Source organism: Carcharhinus amblyrhynchos, chromosome 11 (genome assembly GCF_965287045.1).
Source record: "Carcharhinus amblyrhynchos chromosome 11, sCarAmb.v2.hapA, whole genome shotgun sequence".
NCBI classification, from domain to species: domain Eukaryota; kingdom Metazoa; phylum Chordata; class Chondrichthyes; order Carcharhiniformes; family Carcharhinidae; genus Carcharhinus; species Carcharhinus amblyrhynchos.
The window spans coordinates 38,945,522-38,970,566 of record NC_137334.1 but is presented as its reverse complement, the minus strand read 5'-3'; the positions used below and the strand labels follow the sequence as shown (position 1 = coordinate 38,970,566).

The 25,045-nt window shown below is 41.0% G+C and overlaps 2 protein-coding genes across 8 annotated transcripts in view; both read right to left on the bottom strand.

Moving 5' to 3' along the window:
* The window catches only part of cerkl (CERK like autophagy regulator), a 158,956-nt gene that overhangs the window by 85,834 nt on the left and 48,077 nt on the right, over window positions 1-25,045 (bottom strand). For 6 of the 7 annotated variants that reach the window (XR_013888159.1, XR_013888158.1, XM_080198888.1 and 3 more), the window contains exon 2: window positions 23,567-23,809. The exons of the other annotated variant lie outside the window; for it this stretch is intronic. Coding sequence is in view for 4 of the 6 variants with exons in the window: in XM_080198888.1 (XP_080055014.1) it covers window positions 23,567-23,809 (243 nt within the window). In the remaining 2 variants the exon portion in view is untranslated. The remainder of the gene's footprint in view (window positions 1-23,566; window positions 23,810-25,045) is intronic. 7 annotated transcript variants of the gene reach the window in all.
* On the bottom strand, window positions 19,618-23,027 carry LOC145350050 (uncharacterized). Its single transcript, XM_080198893.1, has 2 exons — window positions 22,943-23,027; window positions 19,618-21,296 (listed from the first exon to the last, which is right to left on the bottom strand). The coding sequence occupies exon 2, from the start codon at window positions 21,148-21,150 to the stop codon at window positions 19,810-19,812; it is 1,341 nt and encodes a 446-aa protein (XP_080055019.1). The 5' UTR covers window positions 21,151-21,296; window positions 22,943-23,027; the 3' UTR covers window positions 19,618-19,809.

Genomic DNA, 25,045 nt, shown 5'->3' with positions numbered 1-25,045 from the left:
CCATCATTACAACCACAAATGCCAAGCCATTGAAACCCTAAATAACCCAGAGATTTGTCCTAACCTTCTTTGAATCTCTTCAATTCATGCAAACCTCAATCAAATTCCAGATGTTTCCTCATGTGATTGGTATTTGACAGGCTACAATCAGTCTTCTCCAACCATTCGCTCTCCATGTTGAGACATGCCTCATTTCTATGGTGAATGTCACTACTGAACCATAGATCCTCTAGCATGTGGATCCAAAACTAATTATGCGTTGGAATCACAATTTAAATCCAATTACTCTGCAATAAAACGCCATTTGCAAATTAATGTGCTGTGTCACCCCACTGCCTTACACAACTAAAAAATCAAGCCCCTTAAAAAAAAAGTACTAGAGATTTATTTATTCATTAATGATCAGGATATCACTTGCAATAAAATTGTAATTTGAAAGTATATTTCAGAATTTATTTTCACATCATGGCAAAATCAGATGCTGAGTACACATTGGCAAAACCTCAAGATTCTGAACAACTGGGTGATAGGTGGTGAATCAAAAATGTATGATCATTTCTGTAGCTGTAATAAATACAGGAAAACAAAGCTTCCTCTACATTTCAGCTTCACCAGCACAACAAACATTATTATATGCAAAGGCAAGAAATGCCTCTAAATTTTCTAGTTGGCTACGGTCCTTAAGGTTTAACAATTTCAATTTCACTTTCATTACAGCTACAGAAAATCTGCAAAATGTAATAAACTGTAAGTACATTTCCTTTAATTCCCTAAGAGAATCATTGTTATGTGACTTTGACACCTGAATGACCTCTGGCCGATGAAGCCCTGACCTGCTAATGAGCACATGACTCATTCCACCATCACTATTGAATTATGGAAGGGCAGACATGGGAAAATATGGGATCATAGTTCAGAGTTAAAACTGAAGGCAACAAAAAAAAGCCTCCCTTGGGGAATGAAAGGGGAACGCCTCTCAACAGGGATTCAATGATAACCTTGGCGCACAGTTGGTGATGAGATCTGATACTACAATTTGCTGCATTTCTAGTCTGCCAAACACTGGGGCCACAGCAGGAGCAGGTGCAAAAAGGAGATTTTCTGCTGTTAGGCAGGCTCAATAAGGGGATAACTTCAAGAGGATATAAAAAATAAATAAATATTATGAAACAAGTCAAATTTTGAACATAAATTAGAGTGTTATATTTTACGTGTTTGCAATATTTTGGATGCTGTGCAAAATGTATATATTTCAAAAAGTTTATAAACAATTAATGTTCTAATAACATTTATTGAAATTTCATGAGCCATAACTTTTGGTTGTTTAGACATTAAAAAATGATTATCATCAGTACTTATAGGGAAAATATTTCTTGTTGTTTCGGGGAAATGAAGCAATAGTAACCCTTTCACTTTTAAAATAGATTGCACGGATTTGAAAATGGCCAAGATTGAATAAACCACAGTGAAACGTTCATAACTATTAAAGCTACAAATTCACAGGCAATCTGTATGGGGATGAGAATAGTGGCATAACACAGTTTTGCATTAAAATAGAAAACAATGTACCTTAGTTTAATTCCCAGCTTTTTGTACCAGGGTTCAGAATTTGAATCTTGACTTGGATCTTAGATTCAGCTTTTTGTGAAGCAAAGTTAGGCACTTTTCACTTGTTAATGTATGTGGACGCATCATGAACTAATACTTCTAGGTTTCGTCACATCACAACGAACAAACTATTTTTACATCATCCTATATGCATGTATTATTCTGGGCATGGATGTAAAGGCAATATTTTGAGGGTGGAAATAATTTATCTGTTGCAACTGGCACAAGTCAAGATACACTCCACATGAATATATTAATGGCAGCAGGACACCAAGGATAAAACAGCACCACAGCTGACTGAAAATCCCAGGAGCTGTTACAGCCAGGAGGGTGAACAAACAACATGCCACAGTCGTCCAATCTGCATATGAATTGGGTTTGAAAGACTGGCATGAATAGGAGAAATACAACACTGGAGTCATAAGTGATATAAAAACTAGAACATTTTACTGAGTTGAGAAATTGGTATGGGGCAGCTGGTCCCCTTACACAAAAATCTAGAATTCATCAGATCCTTTTGAGTTCCATCAGTACAAACTTTGACCAGTTTTTGCAACCACTGAAGCCCTCCTACACTCCTCAACTTGTCTACCCTGCTACCAAAGAACATCTGTAATATCTTTGTTGCAATTCTTAAGTGAATCTCAATTAACACACCCAAACCAGGTAGTGAAAGAACTAAAAGATATGAAAAATTGTGAAAAAGGGCTCGATTCTGCAGGTAACATCTTCTGGCGTCAAGACATTGTGATTTTGAATAATCTTACTTCTGCTTGAAGGTGGAGTTCATCAGGTTTTCCACTTGAATACTTCCACAACTTCACATCTGCATCTAGGTCTGAGTCACTTGCTCAGGGTAGGATTATCTACAGAATAAGTATTTACGGCAGAGGCATTGGGAATGGTAGCCACAAATAACGTCTTATGAAGGCTGTCTTTAGAAGATCCTGCCTATCTTCGGGTAGCAATAAAGTACTCTTGAGAAAGTGGGGCGGCAAGGTACTGGAAGGACCTGGGATTTCAAATCTTCCCCAGCAATGTGCCACTGAAAACTCCATAAGATGCTAATATTAGTGGTTTTCAGTTGTAGCTTGAGCATTTGCCATAGGCAAACAAGACAAGCAGTGAAAGAGGAAGGATTTTCATGGATCACAATACCTTTATAACATCTACCTGATCTATTACTATTTAATTGGCTTGCCTTATCAACCTATTTAAAGCATGCCATTTTTTTCACTATCTGTTCTCAGGTCCTGCACAACATTGCTTTTATTTTTTTCACCAATTACTTCGGAGAAGTACAGTGGAATTTTCCATATATGCGACTAAGTGCAGTGGTGGGTGGCTCCAGCGATACCTTTCCGGCTGGCCGGAGTGGCCAGTTCCCACTCAGCGCTTCGAACCTCATGAATTAAGTCCAAAGATGTGTGGGTTAGGTTGATTGGCTAGGCTAAATTGCCCCTGAGTGTAAGGGAGATTAGCAGGGTAAATGTGTGGGGTTAAAGGAAAAAGGGCCTGGCTGGGATTGTTATTGGTGTAGGCTCAATATGCAGAATGGCCTCCTTCTGCAGTGTAGGGTTCTATGATTCTATGAATAATGCACAGGTGAGTTCTCTGAATCACCGGCTGAGAATTGGCGGATTCATCTGCCTGCCGTAGGGTGGCAAGTTTGAAGACTTCAGCATCATATTTAAACACCAGTTGGTTCTGGACCGGCATAATTTCTCGTTGATGTGATGCAAGATTGGAAGGCCTGAACAAAGAAAACTACAGCATAGGAACAGGCCCTTTGGTCCTCCAAGCCTGCACCGATCATGCTGCTCAACTTAACTAAAACCCCCTACCCTTCTGGGGACCATATCCCTCTATTCCTATCTCATTCATCTACTGGTCATGATGCCCCTTAAAATTCACTACCGTATCCACTTCCACTACCTTCCCCAGCAACGAATTCCAGTTTCCCACCACTCTCTGTGTACAAAATCTGCCTCGTACATCTCTTTTAAACTTTGCCCCTTGCACCTTAAACCTATGCCCCCTCATAATTGACTCTTCCACTCCGGGAAAAGCTTCTGACTATCCACTCTGTCCATGCCTCTCATAATCTTGTAGATTCTATCAGGTCTCCCCCCAATCTCCGTCACTCCAGTGGGAACAAACCAAGTTTCTCCAACCTCTCCTCATTGCTAATGCCCTCCATACTATGCAACATTTTGGTAAATCTTTTCTGTACCCTCTCCAAAGCCTCCACATCCTTCTGGTAGTGTGGCAACCAGAATTGAACACTATACTCCAAGTGCGGCCTAACTAAGGTTCTATAAGCCTGACAGGATGCCAGCGCAGGCAACTGTTTTAATGAGCATTCATAAAGTGCAAATAAATGCAATTGTGTTCACCCAGAAAGGTCAACCCACCACTGAGAGAATTGCGATGTGGTTTTATAGGTTTCCAACTTCTTGGCTCCCGCTAGATTTTCCACTCCTGCCTGCCAAATAGACCATGGGCAGGAAGGGAGAATTCCACCCCTAGTCACTGTTTTAAGTCAGCAAATGCAATAGCCCGTTCATGTAGGCAACAATTAAGTGACCAATTAATCTGTTTTCAGTGGTCTTGGATGAGAGAGGAATGTTGGCCAGACACCTGGGAGAAATTTTTGTCCAGAAGATCTTTTACGTCCACTCAAAAAGTCATGTGAAAGACAATACCTCCAACAATGCAACACTATTTTTTAAACAGATTTGAAATATCCGCCCTAGATCAGACCCTGAACCCACAACCTTCCAATTTTGAGGTAACAGTGCTATCATTGATGAGAAAAGACAGATTAGGAAATAATATAATAAAAGTTTACAAGACGTTTTACATTCAGCAGAGATTTGCAATTGTACCAGTCCCAATGTGTGTTCAATATGTGACTAAATAATTAACTTTTTTACATGTTTGATTGTTGTATTTACTAATGAGAAAACTGAGAGTTGCAAAAAAATCTGCTTTATAGAATATACTTCTTGCATAGCATATATGAGCTTAATGCCCAAATATTATATCAGGAGCAACATTAGTATGTGTTCTTCCATATCATTTACAAAATGACCTCAAAAAATTAAGTGTTCTTCACAATGGTGTCTCTTGGTTTCCATTAGAGTACTTTGTCAGTGAGGCATATGTGGAGATCTTGTTTCGTGTAATAAGAAACCACAAGTGATGAGCTTTGCTTTTGTAAGGTACACATAAATTGAAATCTACCTTTTGGGAATTGAACAAGAGATATTGCAATTCCCATCTGGAACAGTTTTTATAGTCTACCTTGGCTCAGAACTAAACAATTTACAAAGAATTTAATGGGTTATGATATTAGAACATTTAGTTATATTGATTGTATATTCAAGTTAGTTTTAAATGAATCTATGAATGCTCACATTTTGAACTTCAAACATCCTAAAGCTCCACTCTCATCTTCATCAACTGTCCTCCTTGTAAAATAATAAATGCTGCATGAATCCACAAATATATTGCAGCTCTATACGTCTGCACATTTTCTAACATTCATTTGCGAAAACAAATTTCAACCCTGAATATCAAAATGGATGACAAATGCAAAAGGTTGTCTAACATTTCTTTATAATAAAATTTGGTGAGGAATCAAATATTTGATGTAGTCTTGCTACGTTTTGGTATTTTTGCTACTTAAGTTCACAAAGGGTTAAATAATTTAGCCTTTCCCACTACTTCAAATTGAGGGAAAAAAAACAACAGCTCACAATGAACGACCAACTGTTCCTCCAAGAGTAACAAATGTGCTAATACACACTAGTTTATACTTGATCTATCAGGGAACTACTGAACCATGAAGACGGAGGGTTAATCAGGGTGTTGAGGAAACAAAGGCTGTCAGACCAGCAAAGACGCTAGTTTCAGCCTCACATCTGTGCCTCTCTTCACACCCTTTTCTCAACTGCACTTGGTACCTGTAGACTAAAACTGAATAGACTGAATATACATAAATCCCAATGTGAAAGCTTCCTAGAATATGAGTGATTTGAACAAAACCTAAGCACAGATTGAATGTATTATAGGATACGAAAACTGACTGCTTTCTGTTAATATCAAAGTGACCAAAGTTAATATGTAACATTCAAATGAAAGATCACGCTTCAGTGCACTAAATGTAGGCACTAGCCTAATCAGTGTCCTTGCCAATTGCAGCATATGTTGATAAAAGTACTCATGAAAATCAGAACATTACACAATATATAGTAATCATATTGTGACTCCATAAACATTTTAGCATTCCATGGTGAAAAATATGATGCCTCAGAGTCCAGGAAACTAACCACAGAGGTAGATATAAAAGCTTTGTTTCTAAACTCAACATTTCAGAAAAACAAACATTTAGGATCTACAAATTCATATACATATAAAATTGCCTGAGTTGTAGTGTACTTCTACGTTTCTAAGTCTTTCACTAAAAATTTACAAGGAAATAAAACATTATTAATTTGATATGTTTAAGTTGCATCTTCATCAATTATCTCAAATTGATGACCTTTGAACACCCAATTTAACTAATAGCACATGCATGAGCAGCACAAAGATAGAGGGAAAATAAATATTTTATACTAAGGGTAAATACTAATAAGTTGAATCAGTACTATGTCTTGTGTTAACCAGCATTTTTTTGGGAACTAATATCATTCATTTTTTTCACTTGAAATTGCTGAAGATCCTTTTGCATTAATGAGTGAAGTGTAATTATTTACTGCAGAGTACTATTAAAGTCACAATGGGTTTTTGTATAATTGCTGCTAAGTCAATTATTTTTGCAATTCTGTATTTCAGTTTTTAGTTTTCAGAAGGGACTATTATTTTTCCATTAACAATTCAAACCAAGGATATATTTTATCAAATGCAGTTTTTGCCAAACATTTTCAGTTGTAGAAACAAACTTTCCAAATTTATCCAGTATTTGTTTTCAGCAGATTTTACTACCATTTAGATTAGATTGTGAATCAATGTTTCATTGTAGCATTTCTTGCTCTTTCACAGGTTTTTCCCCGTTCTGATTTAAAATGTTGATTCTTTTCTCAGGTTTGGCTCTGCAAGTATCCAGCAGTATCTTATCTAAGTACTTATTTTAAAAGTAGAGAATAGTTATTGCACCAAAGATGGTCATTAGGCCTTTGAGTCTTTGCTGGCTCCCTTCTAAAGCAATTCAACTAGTCTCACTCACCTGCCCCTTACCCGTCACTGTGATCATTTCATATCTTCAGGTACTTATCCAATTGGCTTTGGGAAGCTATAATTGACATTGCCTCCAACAGTCTCTTAAGCAACGCATTCCAGATCTTAACCAATTGCTGCTCAGAAAATGTTTTCTCGTGTCACCTTTTGTTCTTTTGCCAATCACCTTAAATCTTTGTCCCCTTGTCAAAACTTCTCTGCCAAAGAGAACATTTTTTCTATCTGTTCTGTCTAGAGCCCTCATTAATAGAGAAGCTCTGTCAGATCACCCCTCAGCATTCTCTTCTCTAAGAAAAACAACACAAGCTTCACTAATCTATCCTCATAGCTGAGAACCTCATCTCTAGATGCATTCTTGTAAATCTTTTCTGCATCCCCTCTAAAGCCTACACATTCTTCCTAAAGCACAATGCCCAGAATTGGAGACAATATGCCAGTTAAGACCAGTTCAATGTATTTTTTTAAAGTTTCAAAACATCTTCCTTGTTTTTTGTACTCTATGTTTCAATTTATAAAGCCAAGGATCCCACATTCCATTTTAAACACTCTCAACTTGCCCAGCCACCTTCAATGATTTGCACACATTTAGCTCCAAAATCTTTGTTTCTACACCACCTTTAAAACTGTATTCTTTAGTTTAAAATACCACTCCCCATTTTTCATGTATCACCTTACATTTCCCTGCATTATATATCAACTGTCACACATCCACCCATTCTACCAGCCTATGTCCTCTTGAAGTCTATCATTATTCTCTCCAGGCTAACAATACTTCCAAGTTTTGTGTCATCTGAAAATCTTAAAAGTTCTGCCCTGTGTAAATCAATAATATGTATCAAGATAAGCTGTGGCTCTGGTACTGACCCCTGGGTACACCCTCCTCCAGTCCTCAGTTTCCAATCACTCAGCCTACTTTGTATCCATGTTGCTACTCTCTTTTATTCCACAGGCATCAGCTTTGCTGACAAGCCCGTCACATGGCACTTTATTAACTGCCGTTTGGAAATGCACATACATCACATCAACTGTGTCACTCTCAACCTTCAGTGTTGCTTATCAAAACACTCAAACAAGTCATTTCAACACAAATTGACTTTAACAATTTTATTCTCACATAAGGTTATGACCAGAGTATTTAATCACAGCACTATCATCACTGACCTTAAGTCTGTCCTCAATAAATGCCTACAAAATAATTACTAACTTTATCTGAAGAAGTCAATTAATGTTAATATAAAAAAGGATAGCAAGAGTTTTTATAAATATATAAAAAGGAAGAGGCTGGCTAGGGTGAATGTTGGTCCTTTAGAGGATGAGAAAGGGGACCTAGTGGTAGGGGATGGGGATATGGCTAAGGTATTGAATAACTTTTTTGTTTCTGTCTTCACGGAGGAGGACGTGAATAATTTGCCGGGTGTTAGCGATGGAAAGGTGGTAGGACTGGAGGGTCTTAATGACATTACTGTTACTAGAGAGGCGGTGCTCGACAGACTGGAGGGGCTGATTGTGGACAAGTCCCCAGGACCGGATGGAATGCATCCGAGGGTTCTGAAAGAAATGGCGGAGGTGATAGTGGATGCCTTGGTGGTTATTTTCCAGACGTCGCTGGATTCCGGAGAAGTGCCGGATGATTGGAAAACGGCTAATGCTACGCCGTTGTTTAAGAAGGGTGCCAGGCAAAAGGCGGGGAATTATAGGCCGGTTAGTTTAACGTCTGTGGTAGGTAAAATGTTAGAATCTGTCATTAAGGAGGAAATTGCGAGGCATCTTGAAGGGAATTGCTTGATAGAGCAGACACAGCACGGTTTCATTAAAGGGAAGTCGTGTCTGACAAATTTACTGGAGTTCTATGAGGATGTGTCTAGGGCGATGGATAGAGGAGAGCCGGTGGATGTGGTCTTTCTAGATTTTCAGAAGGCGTTTGACAAAGTACCTCACAAGAGGTTATTGCAGAAGGTCGAGGGACATGGAGTTGGGGGTAGGGTGTTAGCGTGGATAGAGGATTGGTTGTCAAATAGGAGGCAGAGAGTGGGGGTCAACGGGTGCTATTCGGATTGGCGGATGGTGACTAGTGGAGTGCCCCAGGGGTCGGTGCTGGGGCCTCAGCTTTTTACCATTTATATAGATGATCTGGAGGAGGGAACCGAGTGTAGGGTGTCGAAATTTGCTGATGAAACCAAGATTGGGGGAATGGCAAATTGTACGGAGGGTGTGGAGAGTCTGCAGAAGGATCTAGATAGGCTGGGCGAATGGGCCAGGAAATGGCAAATGGAATTTAATGTTGGCAAGTGTGAGGTGCTCCACTTTGGTAGGAAGAATGGTAGGAAGGATTATTACTTAACGGGGCGAAAAACTGCAGCAGGCGACGGTGCAGAGGGACCTCGGGGTCCTTGTGCATGAGTCGCAAAAACCCAGCTTGCAGGTGCAGCAGGTGGTCAGGAAGGCGAATGGGATGCTGGCCTTCATAGCGAGGGGGATTGAATATAAAAGTAGGGAGGTCTTGCTGCAGCTGTATAGGGCATTGGTGAGGCGCAGCTGGAGTACTGTGTGCAGTTTTGGGCGCCGCACCTGCGCAAAGATATTTTGGCCTTGGAGGGAGTGCAGAGGAGGTTTACTAGGCTGATACCGGAGTTGAGGGGGTTGAGCTATGAGGAGAGGCTGAATAAACTAGGCTTGTACTCGTTAGAGTTTAGAAGAATGAGGGGAGATCTCATTGAGACGTACAAGATGATGAATGGGATGGATAGGATAGAGGTGGAGAGACTCTTCCCGCTCAAAAAAGACAGTAGGACTAGGGGGCACAGCCTCAAGATAAAAGGGGGGCGGTTTAGAACAGAGTTGAGGAGGAACTTCTTCACTCAAAGGGTGGTGAATCTCTGGAATTCTCCGCCCGTTGAAGTGGTGGAGGCTGCCTCGCTAAATATTTTTAAGACGCGGGTTGATGGGTTTTTGATAAGAGAGGGGATTAAGGGTTATGGGGAGAAAGCGGGAACGTGGAACTGAGCAGCGACAGATCAGCCATGATCTTGTTGAATGGCGGGGCAGGCTTGAAGGGCTAGATGGCCTACTCCTGCTCCTATTTCTTATGTTCTTATGTTTACTACTGATCCATATAGGACAAATGATAAAAGTGGGATATTTTTGCATCAGTAAATTAATCTGCTCACTTGAGACAAACAAAATTGTAAATCCATTCAGCTGGTAACAAAGAAGCAATTTTGTATCTTACAACTCATTACTGGAGTCATGAGAAGGCCTTGACAGGCAGGATTAAGGAAAACCCCAAGGCATTATACAAGTATGTGAAGAGCAAGAGGATAAGACATGAAAGAGTAGGACCTATCAAGTGTGATGGTGGGAAAGTTTGTATGGAACTGGAAGAAATAGCAGAGGTACTTAATGAATACTTTACTTCAGTATTCACTACGGAAAAGGATCTTGGTGGTTGTAGTGCAGACTTGCAGCGGACTGAAAAGCTTGAGCATGTAGATATTAAGAAAGAGGATGTGTTGGAGCTTTTGAAAAACACTCTCAAGTTAGATAAGTCACCAGAACCAGATGGGATGTACCCCAGGCTTCTGTGGGAGGCAAGGGAGAAGATTGCTGAGCCTCTGGCGATAATCTTTGCATCATCAATGGAGACGGGAGAGGTTCCGGCGGATTACAGGATTGCGGATGTTGTTCCTTTATTCAAGAAAGGGAGTAGAGATAACCCTGGAAATTACAGACCACTGAGTGTAACCTCAGTGGTTGGTAAGTTGATGGAGAAGCTCCTGACAAGCAGAATTTATGAACATTTGGAGAGGTATAATATGATTAAGAATAGTCAGCATGGCTTTGTCAACAGCAGATCATGCTTTACGAGCCTAATTGAATTTTTTGAAGATGTGACTAAACACACTGATGAAGGAAGAACAGTAGATGTAGTATATATGGACTTCAGCAACATATTCGATAAGGTGCCCCATGCAAGGCTTACTGAGAAAGGGAGGAGGCATAGGATCAAAGTGGACATTGCTTTGTGGATCCAGAATGGTTTGCCCACAGAAGGCAAAGAGTGGTTATGGATGGATCATATTCTGCATGGAGGTCGGTCACCAGTGGAGTGCTCCAGGGATCTGTTCTGGGACCTTTACTCTTTGTGATTTTATAAATGACCTGGATGAGGAAGTGGAGGGATGGATTGGTAAGTTTGCTGATGACACAAAGATTGGAGGTGTTGTGGACAGCGTGGAGGGATGTCAGAAGTTGCAGCAAGACATTGATAGGATGCATGACTGGGCGGAGAAGTGGCAGATGGAGTTCAAACCAGATAAGTGTGAAGTGGTTCATTTTAGCAGGTCAAATAGGATGGCAGAATATAATATTAATGGTAGGACTCTTGGCAGTGTGGAAGGTCAGAAGGATCTTGGGATCTGAGTTCATAGGACGCCCAAAGCAGCTGCGCAGGTTGAAGCTGTGGTTAAGGCGGTGTATGGTGTGCTGGCCTTTATCAATTGAGGAATTGAGTTTAGGAGTCGAGAGATAATGTTGCAACTATATAGGACCCTGGACAGACCCCTCTTGGAGTACTGTGCTCAGTTCTGGTCGCCTCATTACAGGAAGGATGTAGAAGCCATAGAAAGGGTGCAGAGGAGATTTACAAGGATGTTGCCTGGATTGGGGAGCATGCCTTATGAGGATAGGTTGAGTGAGCTCAGCCTTTTCTCCTTGGAGAGACGAAGGATGAGGGGTGACCTGATAGAGGTGTATAAGATATTGAGAGGTATCAATCGAGTGGATAGTCAGAGGCTTTTTCCAAAGGCTGAAATGGTTGCCACAAGAGGACACAGGTTTAAGGTGCTGGGGAGTAGGTACAGAGGAGATGTCGGGATAAATTTTTCACTCAGAGTGGTGGGTGTGTGGAATGGGCTGCCAGCAAAGGAGGTGGAGGCGGATTCGATAGGGTCTTTTAAGAGACTTTCAGATACGTACATGGAACTTAGTAAGATAGAGGGTTATAGGTAAGCCTAGTAATCTCTCTGGTAAGGACATGTTAGGCACAACTTTGTGGGCCGAAGGGCCTGTATTGTGCTGTACTTTTTCTAAGTTTCTATTATGTAAGGTAAGGAATGAGAATGGTAAAAGTTTTATCCATAAAACGGGAGGTAAACCGATATAAGGACAAGGAAATTAGTTCTTATGGTTTCACAGTGAAAAGAAAAGAAAGATTACTTACCTTGTCAAATCTTTGTAATTCTTTAATTTGAATTAAGACATCAAGACCTTAGCTAACAATATACACATAATGCATTATCAAACGGAAGAATTAAATGGTTCCAAAAAAAGGCAGAAATTTTCAAGTAACTTGAGGAAGAAAATAATTAAAAATTTGAAGCATTATTAACATTTTATTGCCATGGAAACATCAGAAAATTTGCTCTTCAAAATCTTTTGATTGGCATAATGCCCATGTGGCCCCTCCTACACCCATACAAATAAGGGATTCATATTGTCAACTGCCAATTACTAGGTTATTATTGTGAAATCAGCAGAGCCACAAAACATCTGCAGTGCATCATCAGGGCCAGGATTTTCCAGCCCCAACATTAGTAGGCATCATCATGGACTGGACAGGAAAATTTTCCCGTCTCATCTATGAAGTTGCCTCCTGTTGTCCGAGCTGGAAATCCCGCCTGCTCTTATGTCCTCCTAATCACTTGGAGAGAGTATCTCATTTTGGCAGAATTGTATTATACTTCCATTCAACAGCTCTGCAGGCGGTCAGCCAATGAGAGGTGTAGATTGGAGTGAGTAAAGTAGCGATGATGTTGAACACATAGGGTGAAATTTTCCCATCCCACCCACCACAGGAATTGTAGCAGGTGGAACAGGACCATGCAAAGGCCTGTTGACCTCAAGCAGGAATTTCTGGTCTGGGGTGAGCACGGCTAGAAAATTCCACCCATAATGTTCGGTGTGCAGTTCACCTTCAACACTATTATCCTAACAAAACGCATCTCCAAACTCCATGGCCTAGGGCTCAGCTCCTCCCTCTGCCACTGGATCCTAGACTTCCTAACCCACAGACCGCAATCAGTAAGGACAGGTACACAGAACATAGAACATAGAACATTGCAGTGCAGAACAGGCCCTTCGGCCCACGATGTTGCGCCGACCAATTAAAAAGCAATGACCCTCTAACCTAAACCAATCCCTTTCCATCCATAAACCTATCCACGGATCTCTTAAACGCCCCCAAACTAGGCGCATTTACAACCGCAGCAGGCAGGGCATTCCAATCCCTCACCACCCTCTGGGTAAAGAACCTACCTCTGACATCCATCCTATAACTACCACCCCTTAATTTAAAGCTATGCCCCCTCGTGCTAGCTTTCTCCATCCGAGGAAAAAGGCTATCACTGTCCACCCTATCTAAACCTCTAATCATCTTATATGTTTCAATAAGGTCCCCTCTTAGCCGCCTTCTTTCTAACGAAAACAACCTCAAATCCCTCAGTCTCTCCTCATAGGACCTCCCCTCCATACCAGACAACATCCTGGTAAACCTCCTCTGCACCCTCTCCAATGCCTCCACATCCTTCCTATAATGTGGGCACCAGAACTGCACACAATACTCCAAGTGCGGCCGCACCAGAGTTTTGTACAGTTGCAACATGATGCTGCGGCTCCTAAATTCAATCCCCCTACCAATAAACGCCAAGACACCGTATGCCTTCCTAACAACCTTATCTACTTGATTCCCAACTGTCAGGGATCTATGTACACATACACCTAGATCCCTCTGTTCATCAACACTATTCAGAGTCCTACCGTTAGCCCTATACTCTACACATCTGTTATTCCTGCCAAAGTGAATTACCTCACACTTTTCAGCATTAAATCCATCCGCCACCTCTCGGCCCAGCTCTGCAACTTGTCCAAGTTTCTCTGTAAACTATGACACCCCTCCTCACTATCTACCACACCTCCGACTTTGGTGTCATCAGCAAATTTACTAATCCACCCAACTATACCCTCATCCAGATCATTTATAAAAATTACAAACAGCAGTGGCCCCAAAACAGATCCCTGAGGCACACCACTCGTAACCGAACTCCATGACGAATACTTACCATCAACCACCACCCTCTGTCTCCTATCTGCTAGCCAATTCCTGATCCAATTAACTAAATCACCCTCAATCCCATTCATCTGCATTTTCTGCAGAAGCCTTCCATGGTGAACCTTATCAAACGCCTTACTAAAGTCCATATATACCACGTCAACTGCCTTACCCCCATCCACCTCTTTGGTCACTTTCTCAAAAAACTCAATAAGGTTAGTAAGGCACGACCTACCCTCCATAAAACCATGCTGACTATCTCCAATCAATTCATTACTCTCTAAATAACTATAAATCCCATCCCTAATAATTTTTTCTAAAACCTTGCCCACAACAGAAGTAAGACTCACCGGTCTATAATTCCCAGGGAAGTCTCTGTTCCGCTTCTTAAACAATGGGACAACATTCGCTATCCTCCAATCTTCTGGCACTATACCTGTGACCAACGACGACCTGAAGATCAGAGCCAGAGGCTCTGCAATCGCCTCTCTTGCCTCCCAGAGAATCCTAGGGTAAATCCCGTCCGGCCCAGGGGACTTATCTATTTTCAAACCCTCAAGAATATCTAAGCATATCCTCCTTATCAACTGCAGCTCCTTCACGATTATGCTCAACACCAGTGCCCCACAAGGCTGTGTCCTCAGCTCCTTACTATACTTCTTATAGACTGATGACTGCGTTGCCAAATTCCATTCCAACTCCATTTTCAAGTTTGCTGATGATACCACCATAGTGGATCGGATCTCAAAGAATAATGAGTCAGAATACAGGGAAGAGATTGAGTATCTAGTGAAATGATCCAATTGCATTAATCTCTCCCTCAATGTCATTAAAACGAAGGGGATTTTCATAGTTGTCATAAAATGCAGTAGAGAACATGCCCTTCTCTTTATCAATAGTGATGAAGTGGAAATGGTCAAAAGCTTCAGGTTTCTAGGTGTTCAGATCACCAGCAATCTGTTGTAGTCCCTCCACGCTGATGTTAAAGTTAAGAAAGCCCACCAATGCCTCTACTTTCTCAGAATACTAAGGAAATTTGGCACGTCCACTATAAATTTTTACAGATGCACCACAGAAAGCATCCTTTCGGGATGTATCACAGCTTGGTGTGGTTCCTGCTCTGACCAAGGCTGCAAGAAACTACAAAGGGTTTTGAACGTAGCCCAGTCCATCACACAAACCAGCCTCCCATCTGCTGACTCTGCCTACACTTCCATTCTTTTCTTCAGACTCCAATCACTTGTGCATTCACCATTGCTCCAACATGCTTTCTGCCATTCCCCCTACTTTTCTAAGTTTTAGACATTTTAAAATCAGTTTATGTCTTTCCTAATCTCTCTTCAGCGCAGCATCTAGCTTCATTGTCCTCATGCTTCTGTAACACACCCTGGAATATTTTAACACAGCTTTAAGTATTATAAAATGTACTCCAAGATTCTTGCAATAGTCAACTGATATGAAAAATAGTTCCAGTGATTCTTTGTCTCCACTTTGTGGCAAAAATCTATGTGCTTATGTTTTACAGCACTCACTATTTACAACAGTCTTCCATGTGTTGTAAAGCTTTAATTTAAACACCTTCTGAGCATTCCAGTTTAACGAGCCAAGAAATATCCTCGATTTAGAATCTACCTTCTTCTCTTTGAAGCATCCTTCAGGGTTTGAGCTTTTTCTTGTGATGGTTGGTCTCTGACTTATCGCTGCAAAACAAAGGCTAAATATCTTTTTTTATCCACAATTGTCTGCCCACTTCCAGAAGATTCTCTGTCATCCAGCCAACTGTGTAACCATAAACTGATCACATGGCTCGAACACGCAATTAAATTAGTTTTGAACTTTGTTCATTTAACACGTCCCATATAAATCAGAGCTATGGTGTCTCAGTTAATGAAAACGAGTTCCCTTATCTTGGCCAACACAGGAAGCTTCAGATCACAGCTCTCAGATAGAGTGTCTTTGTAACCTGCATCTGGTTTTAATGTATAAGTTGACCAAAATCCCAGCATGCTTCACTCAGTCAGAATAGCCATTTTAAGCTACAATTGTGATTACTGTTGCTAAATTATTGTTGTAACCATTCTTTCTCCATCCACATGTTATCAGGCTATTGTCCAAAAAAAGCGTCAAAACCCTGGAGGATAGAGAATGGACACAACACCAGCTGGGAGGAAAGAATTTGGATAGAACACAGTTCCATCAAGATTTCATCTCATGCAGAACCCTCAGGGAAGTATGGGAGCAGGGGGACGGGTGCGGCAGTGGGGGAGCATGGTGGTGGAATAAAGGCTTCTAATTGTCCCTGACAATCCAGGAATTCCCTGACTTTAGGCCCCTATAAAGCTCAGCAGTACTTGATCAGATAAAAACTCCTTTTTGAGTCCAGTGAAAACTCCAGGACAGCACTAAATTGGTGTAATGGATAAAGCATAAACCACAAGTTACAGATGATAACAGATCTTGATTTATTGATTTGAAATTGATAAACCAGTAAGACTAACGCACATCAACACTAACCAATTAATAAGTGGGAACTTGCTGAAGCCAAAACTGTTCATCTTGACACAATATGGTGCTAACAGGCACTGAATTGGCACTAGAAACACAGATGCTGAAACAGCTACAATCACATGGGGGATACCATTTGGTGCATTTTCATAATTACAACAGTAACAGCTGAGTCTTTACTTCCTGATAATGAAAAGAAATCCTGAGCATCTCAAGAGATAATAATTAGAATCACTTGACTGTATGCACGAAAGGTGGGGTGCACCGGCAGCAGGATCTCTTTTTTTAAAGAAGTCATTACAGACACCAGAGAGTTTCTGATCAACCTGCAATCCATTTACCAGTGCCTCACTCTTCACATAGCCTTGTCAGATTAACTAGAGCTCTTTCTTACTGTTGAAGTGAAACCACAGTGATGCATCAGGAAAGCCTCTCAGCTAGAATTGCCAAATATGGATATATAGCTCTAAGTACACAGGCACGTCAAGGCCATATTACTAAAAACTTAATCTCTCCTGAAATGCAAAGTGTTAGGGACCAGATCAGAAATTCCAAGGTATAGTATGGAGTTAGCCGAGATTCCTTTTTTTTATTTTGGCATCGACATGAGCATAAGGTGTTTCATCCAGGTATGAATCAATTGACCCACTAGGAAGCTTTTATTAAAGCAAATCTTTATTTAAGGACACAGTTAGAATATAACTAAAAGAATTTTTAACAATTAAAATACTTCAACACGACAAAGTATAATTCTTAACAACCAGTTATCGCTACAGTTCCAATGTAAGCAGAATCTACATAGACATTAATCCCTTCTTCAGAGTCAGTTAGCACCAAAAACAGATTTTCTCACATGGATGCTAGATTTCCAGCTGTTTCACACCTCTGGATAGAGGTCTAGACAGAAACCTGTCTTCTGACTCTCACACAACCACCTCAGAGAAAGATCCACCCCCAAACAGTAGAATCTGAAAGAAAGAGACTTACTTCCTGGCAACTGCAGTCTCTAACTCCTGAGAGGAAAATGGAGGCATTGCTCTCTAACAACTTCAAGCAGTATCTGATCTTCAGTCACCTGATTTTTTCTGTCAATTAACCTAATCAAGTCCTACTCTGCAAAACCCAGGGGAACACTAAAATAACAGAACAGCATTAGATTAGACTAAAACTAATGTTCTAGCAATTATGTTGCTGCAGTAACAACATAGGGCTGCTGGATGCAGACTCAGTGGCACCACAACAAATTGTTAAAACAGATCTTGCACACAAACCATGACCTAAATATGTTTCGTAATGGTATGGTTTTGTCATAATAGAATCTCATGAATTGATTAATAGAGTTCTCTTCACATGATTATATATTTATAACACTTTAGCCAACATGTTCCACACAATTTCTATACTTTGTCCTAACTTAATTTTGAGCCCGTGAACCCTTAGTCACAGTGAACAATCTGTCTGGATCAAATTTGCCAATTTCCTTCACAATCTCAAAAATCTCAATGAAGTCATCTAATACTTCTAATAATTCATATTTTCTAGAATTACAAATCTAATTTAAATTTTTAATCATAACTTAGACTCCTGATGCCAGAATATCTGCGTCGCTCACCATGATTAAGTGAACCAATCTTCACACTATAGTTTGGTCTAATTAGTTGGGAATTTTTAAAAATTTGTTTTGGGATATGGGTTAGGCTAATATTTGTTGTACCCTGAGGAGATGGTGTCCCACCTTCTTGAAATGCTGATAACTACTTGAAGGAGTGACCTTTCAGGCTACCTTGGTGAGCAAGTGAAGAGTTAACAACATTGGTACAAGACTGGGGTTTCTTTCCTTATGGATATAAATTAACCAGTTATCCTTTTAATGACTATCTGAATGACTTGGCCACTTATACTCATAATGGCCTTATTATTTTCTGAACTGAATTCAAGTCTTATGTGGGATTTTGAATCATACTCACTGGGTTAGTAGTCCAGGCCTTCAGATTACTAGTTCAGTAATATAACCATTAGATTTCAAACAACACTTTTCTTATCCTCAAAACATTCTAAGGTGCTCCACAGCTGATGAAACAAAATCTAGACAGTATATAGTAAGTATGTTCATTCAGACACAGAGGACTCCCTGATGCCAAATGTTTTAAACAAGGTTCGAGAATCTCTAATCTAGTTAAAATGGTGCAGACTGTATTGCACAGTGCTAAATCAATCCAAAATCAGACGAAAGGGATCAAATGTATTTTGTGAACAACTGATCGAAGCTATCCAAGGATCTCAGCAGTTATGAGCACTGTTAACAATAATGGCAGCTGCAAAATGGAAGCTTTGGGCAGCTTCACTTATCTGCTCCGGGGAATGAAAAACAGTTAAAAGTGGTGGACAACGCTTAAAGACACTCAAGTTGTTTAGGAAAATAGTTAACAGGACTTAACCAAACTTTTAAAGGCAGGCAAAATAAACTTACTGGATTGTCTGAAAACCTGGCCCATGCTTATTGCCGCAAAATTTGTGGTAATAATGAAGGTGCGGCTATGAGCATTCACCATTATTATGGGGTAAACTGGATAGCAACTTCTGGCATCCACATAAGCATAGTTAAAAGAAAAAATCTGGAAGTTGTCAGAGATCCTGTTCCTCCACAGGGAACACTGCTGGCATCCCAGCCAACTGATTTGGCATTGAAACAGCTCCAATGGCATGAACTTGTTGTAGTTGCCCACCACTTCTCCACGAAGCAACTGAGTTTTTAACTGTGACAAGTGCTAATCACTGTTAAACAACCTCTCTGGTCTTCAAAAATTACTTTATACTATAGTCTCATTTACTCAGATGAAAATTAGTGTTCGAAATTCTGTTTAAAGGAAACATTAAATTTTATATTTTACTTTTTCAATCTGTTCCTTATATCTCTTCCTTAACCCTACCTGTATTTCATTTCTTTGCAGATTATTTGAATCTAATTTATATTTCCTGGTTTAGTCACCATTTGCCTCAGTGAGGATTGATGTGGAGATGCCGGCATTGGACTGGGGTAAACACAGTAAGAAGTATGACAACAGCAGGTTTAAGTCCAACTGATTTATTTGATAGTAAACTCACAAGCTTTTGCGGTTTGCCTCTTCATCAGGTGAATGGAGAGTTCTGGCCTCAGACAGAGCATATAACAGCACAGACAGTTTACAGATTACTGATTAGAATGCGAGTCTTTACAACTGACCTGCTATTCAAGTCTTAAAGAGGCCGACAATGTGAGTGGAAGGAGCATTAAGCACAGGTTAAAGATGTGTATTGTCTCCAGACAGTACAGTAAGTGAGGTTTTACAAACCCAGGCAAGTCATGGGGGTTACAGATAGCACAACATGAACACAAGATCCCTGTTGAGACCATCCTTATGTGTGCAGAACTTGGCTATCAGTCTCTGCTCAGCATCTCTGCGCTGTCGTGCGTCGTGAAGGCCGCCTTGGAGAATGCTTACCCAAAGGTCAGAGGCCGAATGCTCGTGACCACTGAAGTGTTCGCCAACAGGAAGGGAACAGTCTTGCCTGGTGATTGTCAAGCGATGTTCATTCATCCTTTGTCGTAGCGTCTGCACAGTCTCCCCAATGTACCATGCTTCGGGATATCCTTTCTTGCAGCGTATTAGGTAGACAACGTTGGCCGAGTTGTAAGAGTATGCACCGTGTACCTGGTGGATGGTATTCTCACGTCTGATGATGTCATCCATGTCGATGATCCAGCATGTCTTGCAGAGGTTGCTGTGGCAGGGTTGTGTGGTATTGTGGCCACTGTTCTCCTGAAGGCTGGGTAGTTTACTGCGAACAATGGTCTGTTTGAGGTTGTGCGGTTGTCTGAAGGCAAGAAGTGGGGATGTGGGGATGGCCCTGGCGATATGTTGAAGACTCCGGAGAAGATGTTGTAGCTTCTCTGCTCTGGAGAAGTACTGGATGATGAAGGGTACTCTGTCCACCGTGTCCTGTGTTTGTCTTCTGAGGAGGTCGGTGCGGTTTTTCGCTGTGGCGCATCGGAACTGTCGATCGATGAGTCGAGTGCCATATCCTGTTCTTATGAGGGCATCTTTCAGCGTCTGGAGGTGTCTGTCATGACCCTCCTCATCTGAGCAAATCCTGTGTATACGGAGGGCTTGTCTGTAGGGGATGGCTTCTTTAACGTGTTTAAGGTGGAAGCTGGAGAAGTGGAGCATTGTGAGGTTGTCTGTGGGCTTGCGGTACAGTGAGGTGCTGAGGTAACCATCCTTGATGGAGATGCGCGAGTCCAAGAATGCAACCGATTCTGGAGAATAGTCCACGGTGAGGTGGAACTTGTTGATATCATCATATAGTTGTTTCAGTGATTGCTCACCATGAGTCCAAAGGAAGAAAATGTCATTGATGTGTCTAGCGTATAGCATCAGTTGAAGATCCTGTGTGGTGAAGAAGTCTTGTTCAAACCTGTGCATGAAGATGTTGGCATATTGAGATGCGAATTTGGTCCCCATGGCTGTTCTGTGTGTCTGGATGAGAAACTGGTTGTTGAAGGCGAAGGTGAAGACATTGTGGTCCACGATAAAGCGGATGAGTTGTAAAATTGCATCTGGAAACTGGCAGTTGTCGGCACTGGGTACTGAGGAAATGGCAGCAATGCCATCGTCATGGGGGATGTTGGTGTAGAGCGCCGAGACATCCATTGTGACGAGGAACGTCCCTCAGTGAGGATTGGACAGCCTCACTGGTTGAAATCTCACCAAAAAGTAACAGTGTTGTTTCCAGCAAGAAAACCGGCGCGTTTCTCCCAGAGACATAGGTCAGCTTCCTCTCCAGATCTTACGACACTCTGCCAAAAGAAATCAAGCGGCATGGGGAGGCGGGGGTCAACACGCCAGAAAATCCTGGCTGCATTAAGTTGAGGGTGCCATCTTTAAAGGACACCCCAATCAGAACAGCAATAAACCTCCCTGCAGCCCAACACAGGTGTTTCAGGGCCTCCCCTTCCCAATCGTAACCAGCATTCACCCCACCCGCCATCATGAAGTCGGTATGGAAACCACCCTCGCTCCCCCAGCTCTTGCTCCCCGATCATCGGCCCCTCCCCCCTCACATAGTCGGAGTCAGCAATAAACAGCTCGCCCTTTCCCCCCCACCAATTATCGGCCTTTGCCCTGATCGCAGGTCATTTCCCAACATGCCTACAGTCGGAGCTGGCACCTTCAATCACTCACCATTCTACTTGAAAATATATCGCCATTCCTTCATTTTTGCTGGGTCAAAATCCTGGAACTCCCTGCCTAACAGCACTGTGGGTATATCTACATTTCAGGGATTGCAGCAATTCAAAAAGGCAGTTCTCTACCGCCTTCTCAAGGGCAACCAGGGATGGGCAATAAACTTTGGTCGAGCCAGTGACACCCACATCCCATAAATTAATTCCATTGCTCCAGTAATGAAAGCAAGTAACTATATTTGCTCATTTTTTTATTTTTACAAAGCATTTTTCTGACTGTTTTGCAAATTTCCCTCTATACCTAGATGCCCTTTCTTATTCAATGCATATGGTACCATGGTTCTATTTAACACAAATAAACCGTCCACTCTTGTTTGGTTGTTCTATAATAATTATTTTACAATTAATTGCAATGAATTGCAACCGCCACCTTGTGGCCCAGCTAAATACAAAAAAAAAAGCTACCTTTTTCAGTTAGTGTCAGTTCTGACAAGAAACCGGTGTGGAGTTCTCCAGCTCCACGCCTAGTTTTTTCCCAGAATATTCATACTTCAACAGCTAAAGAGAGTGTGCAGGGTTTGTGCCATCACTCTGGCAGGGCATGATCTCTTAGAGCTGTCAAAGCCAGCTACACAGTGATTGGGATGCCCCGATCCAAACAGAATGTTAACTTTTACCCCATCCCATCAGCACCGAGATGTCAGGAGCTCTCCTCCCTCGTTCCCCTTCACCTCTTATAATCACTGCCAACATCCCCAACATTCCCCCAACGATCACTGCCAACATTCTCAACATTGCTCAGTGCCCACACTTCCCCATCCCTACCATATATAAATGAACCCCCCACCAAAGGGGTCCCACTAAGGCCCAAACCTGGCAGTACCAACAAGTGTCAGGGGTCTGTTCCGGAGCATGCCCTGGCGCCATGTCCCTTTCCCCCAGAGGCTATATTTGCCTCAGAGGGATCCCTTTGACAAGGTTTATCTTTCTAAAAACCTGTCAAGAACCTCGCCAATGTGATATCACATCGGGGAGGTATGAATATTAATGGGGCATAATTTGGCAAGGGAACTAGTTAACAGTATGGAAATATATTAATATGTATTAAAATCATCTCTCATTCCCTGATCCGTGTAGGGAGTGTGTGTGGTCCAAACCATCTGAAGTTTGCAACTTAAATTGCATTTTTGGATGGTTCCCAGGGCATGGCAATTGCGCAGGGAAGCTTAATTTACAGGCAATTGCCTTGCAAACCTTACCTGTCAACTTCCAAGAGGGGTTTTCTCAGCACATCTTTGAGATACCCCCACACCAACAACCAACTCTAAGGAGCTTGGACGTTACAGCCCAGATGCCACAGAGATGTTGGGCCAAGTAGACTATCTGTGCTGTATCATCCTGTGATTCATGAGCAAGAAGTCTTATTCTGAAGGTGAAACAATAGTTTCAGGCAGAAGCTCGGATAAAGAATAAGGAGCACATAAGGGAACACCCCCTGCATACTGACTCTTAATCCACAGAGTGCAAGCTGGTGAGCTACTGTTTTATGTAATGCAAACTGAATTCAGAATCTAAAATCACAATAGCATTTTGAATAATTACTATAGAATTTTGGGATAATTAAACAGAATATAATTTAGAAAGCATTTCTTGATAAGTAACATTCCTGAAATTATACCAAATGAATAGTATGAAACATGTTTAGATAACCACTACAGTTCTCCTCAGTGATGAATGAATAAAATGTAAATAACTATAAGATAATTAATTTTGTCACATTTTCTAAAACTTGACAGCTCGCTATGTAACTGGGTATTGTATCAAACTAACTGAAACAATTTATACCGACATATGTATTTATTATACCAAGTATTATTACTTACCATTCAGAATCTCTTTCAAATATTTAAACCAGACGTTACAGTAGTCTTCACTTAAATTGCTCAGATGAATAGCATGATCTTTGAGTTTATTTTGTCCTTTTTTAATACACACAAAGATGGTGATTCCTAACAGAGTTCCTCCTTTTTGTTGTCCTGCAGATCGTCGCCGTTTCATTTTTACAGCAAACACTTCTTTCAGCTCCACAGATTCCATCTTATGTTGAGAAATAATTTTATCGTCATCTGTATCAAAATATAGCACCACTCTTAGGAATACATTTTGCCATTTAGAAATCAAAAAGTCGCTATTTACACTATATCATGTTATATGGCACTGGTCACAAAGATAATAGTCTTTCTACTGGTTTCCCATTCTTATTTGATCTGTCTCTCTCTTCAATTCTTCGACTTCCACTCTTCATTGCATCCCACCCATTATTATCAGTAAATCCTTCTGTATATTTCAGTTTTGCTTTTCCCTCCTTCAGAGACATTATTCTCTAATGTCTCTTTTCTATAACTCATGCTCTTTGTATGCATTTCATGCAGATTGCTTTGTGGAGGTATTCAATTTAAAACTTTTGCCTTTATTAAAGTCCAGATCAAACAGCAAGATTGCAGCCAACATTTACAGTGATTATAGAGGTTGGGCAAAGGCTGCCACATAATTAATGTGGGGAGGGAAGACAAAGAGGGTGCAGACTAGGATAGAGCAGGAGGAGGCTGGGTGCATAACTGAAATAATATACCTTTTTTTTGTATGAATTGAATAACTGTGTATTCATATTATATAATGTACATTTTATATAAGGGTGCTTAATTCTTAAATTTCATGAGTACAGTGTTTTTCCACTTGTGCATTGCTACAGTATGTCAGTAAATATACAAAATCAAAAATATTTCAGCACAGCAATTAGCTATACATTCCACTGTTCCTATGTCAACACCAGCTCCACAAAGGAACCAGTTAATCCAATTTTGCTGTTCTTTTTCACATTATTATGCAAAATATGGCATAGATTATGTGCTACAAATGTGCATATTAAATCCTTCATAAGCATTTTAGAAGTAATTCTATAATATTTTGTTGATTTTGTTTTATTAATACCCTCAGCTATTTGTTTCCCAGGAGGAAGGAACTTTCATTTGTAAAGCAACTAAAAAGCAATTCACGCTCCCAACATGTCTCAAACCACTTCACAAACATTGAAATACTGTTCAGGCGCAACTATGGTTGGACACAGCCTTGGTTCAAACATGGACAAAAGAGCTGAATTCCAAAGGTGAGGTGAGAAAGACTGCCTTTGACATCAAGGCAGCATTTAACTGAATATGACATCAAGGAGCCATAGAAAAACTGGAGTCAATGGGAATCAGGGAAAACTCTCCACTGGTTGGAGTCATACCTAGCACGAAGGAAGATGGTTTGGTTGTTAGGGGTCAATCATGTAAATTCCAGGACATCTGCAGGAGTTCCTC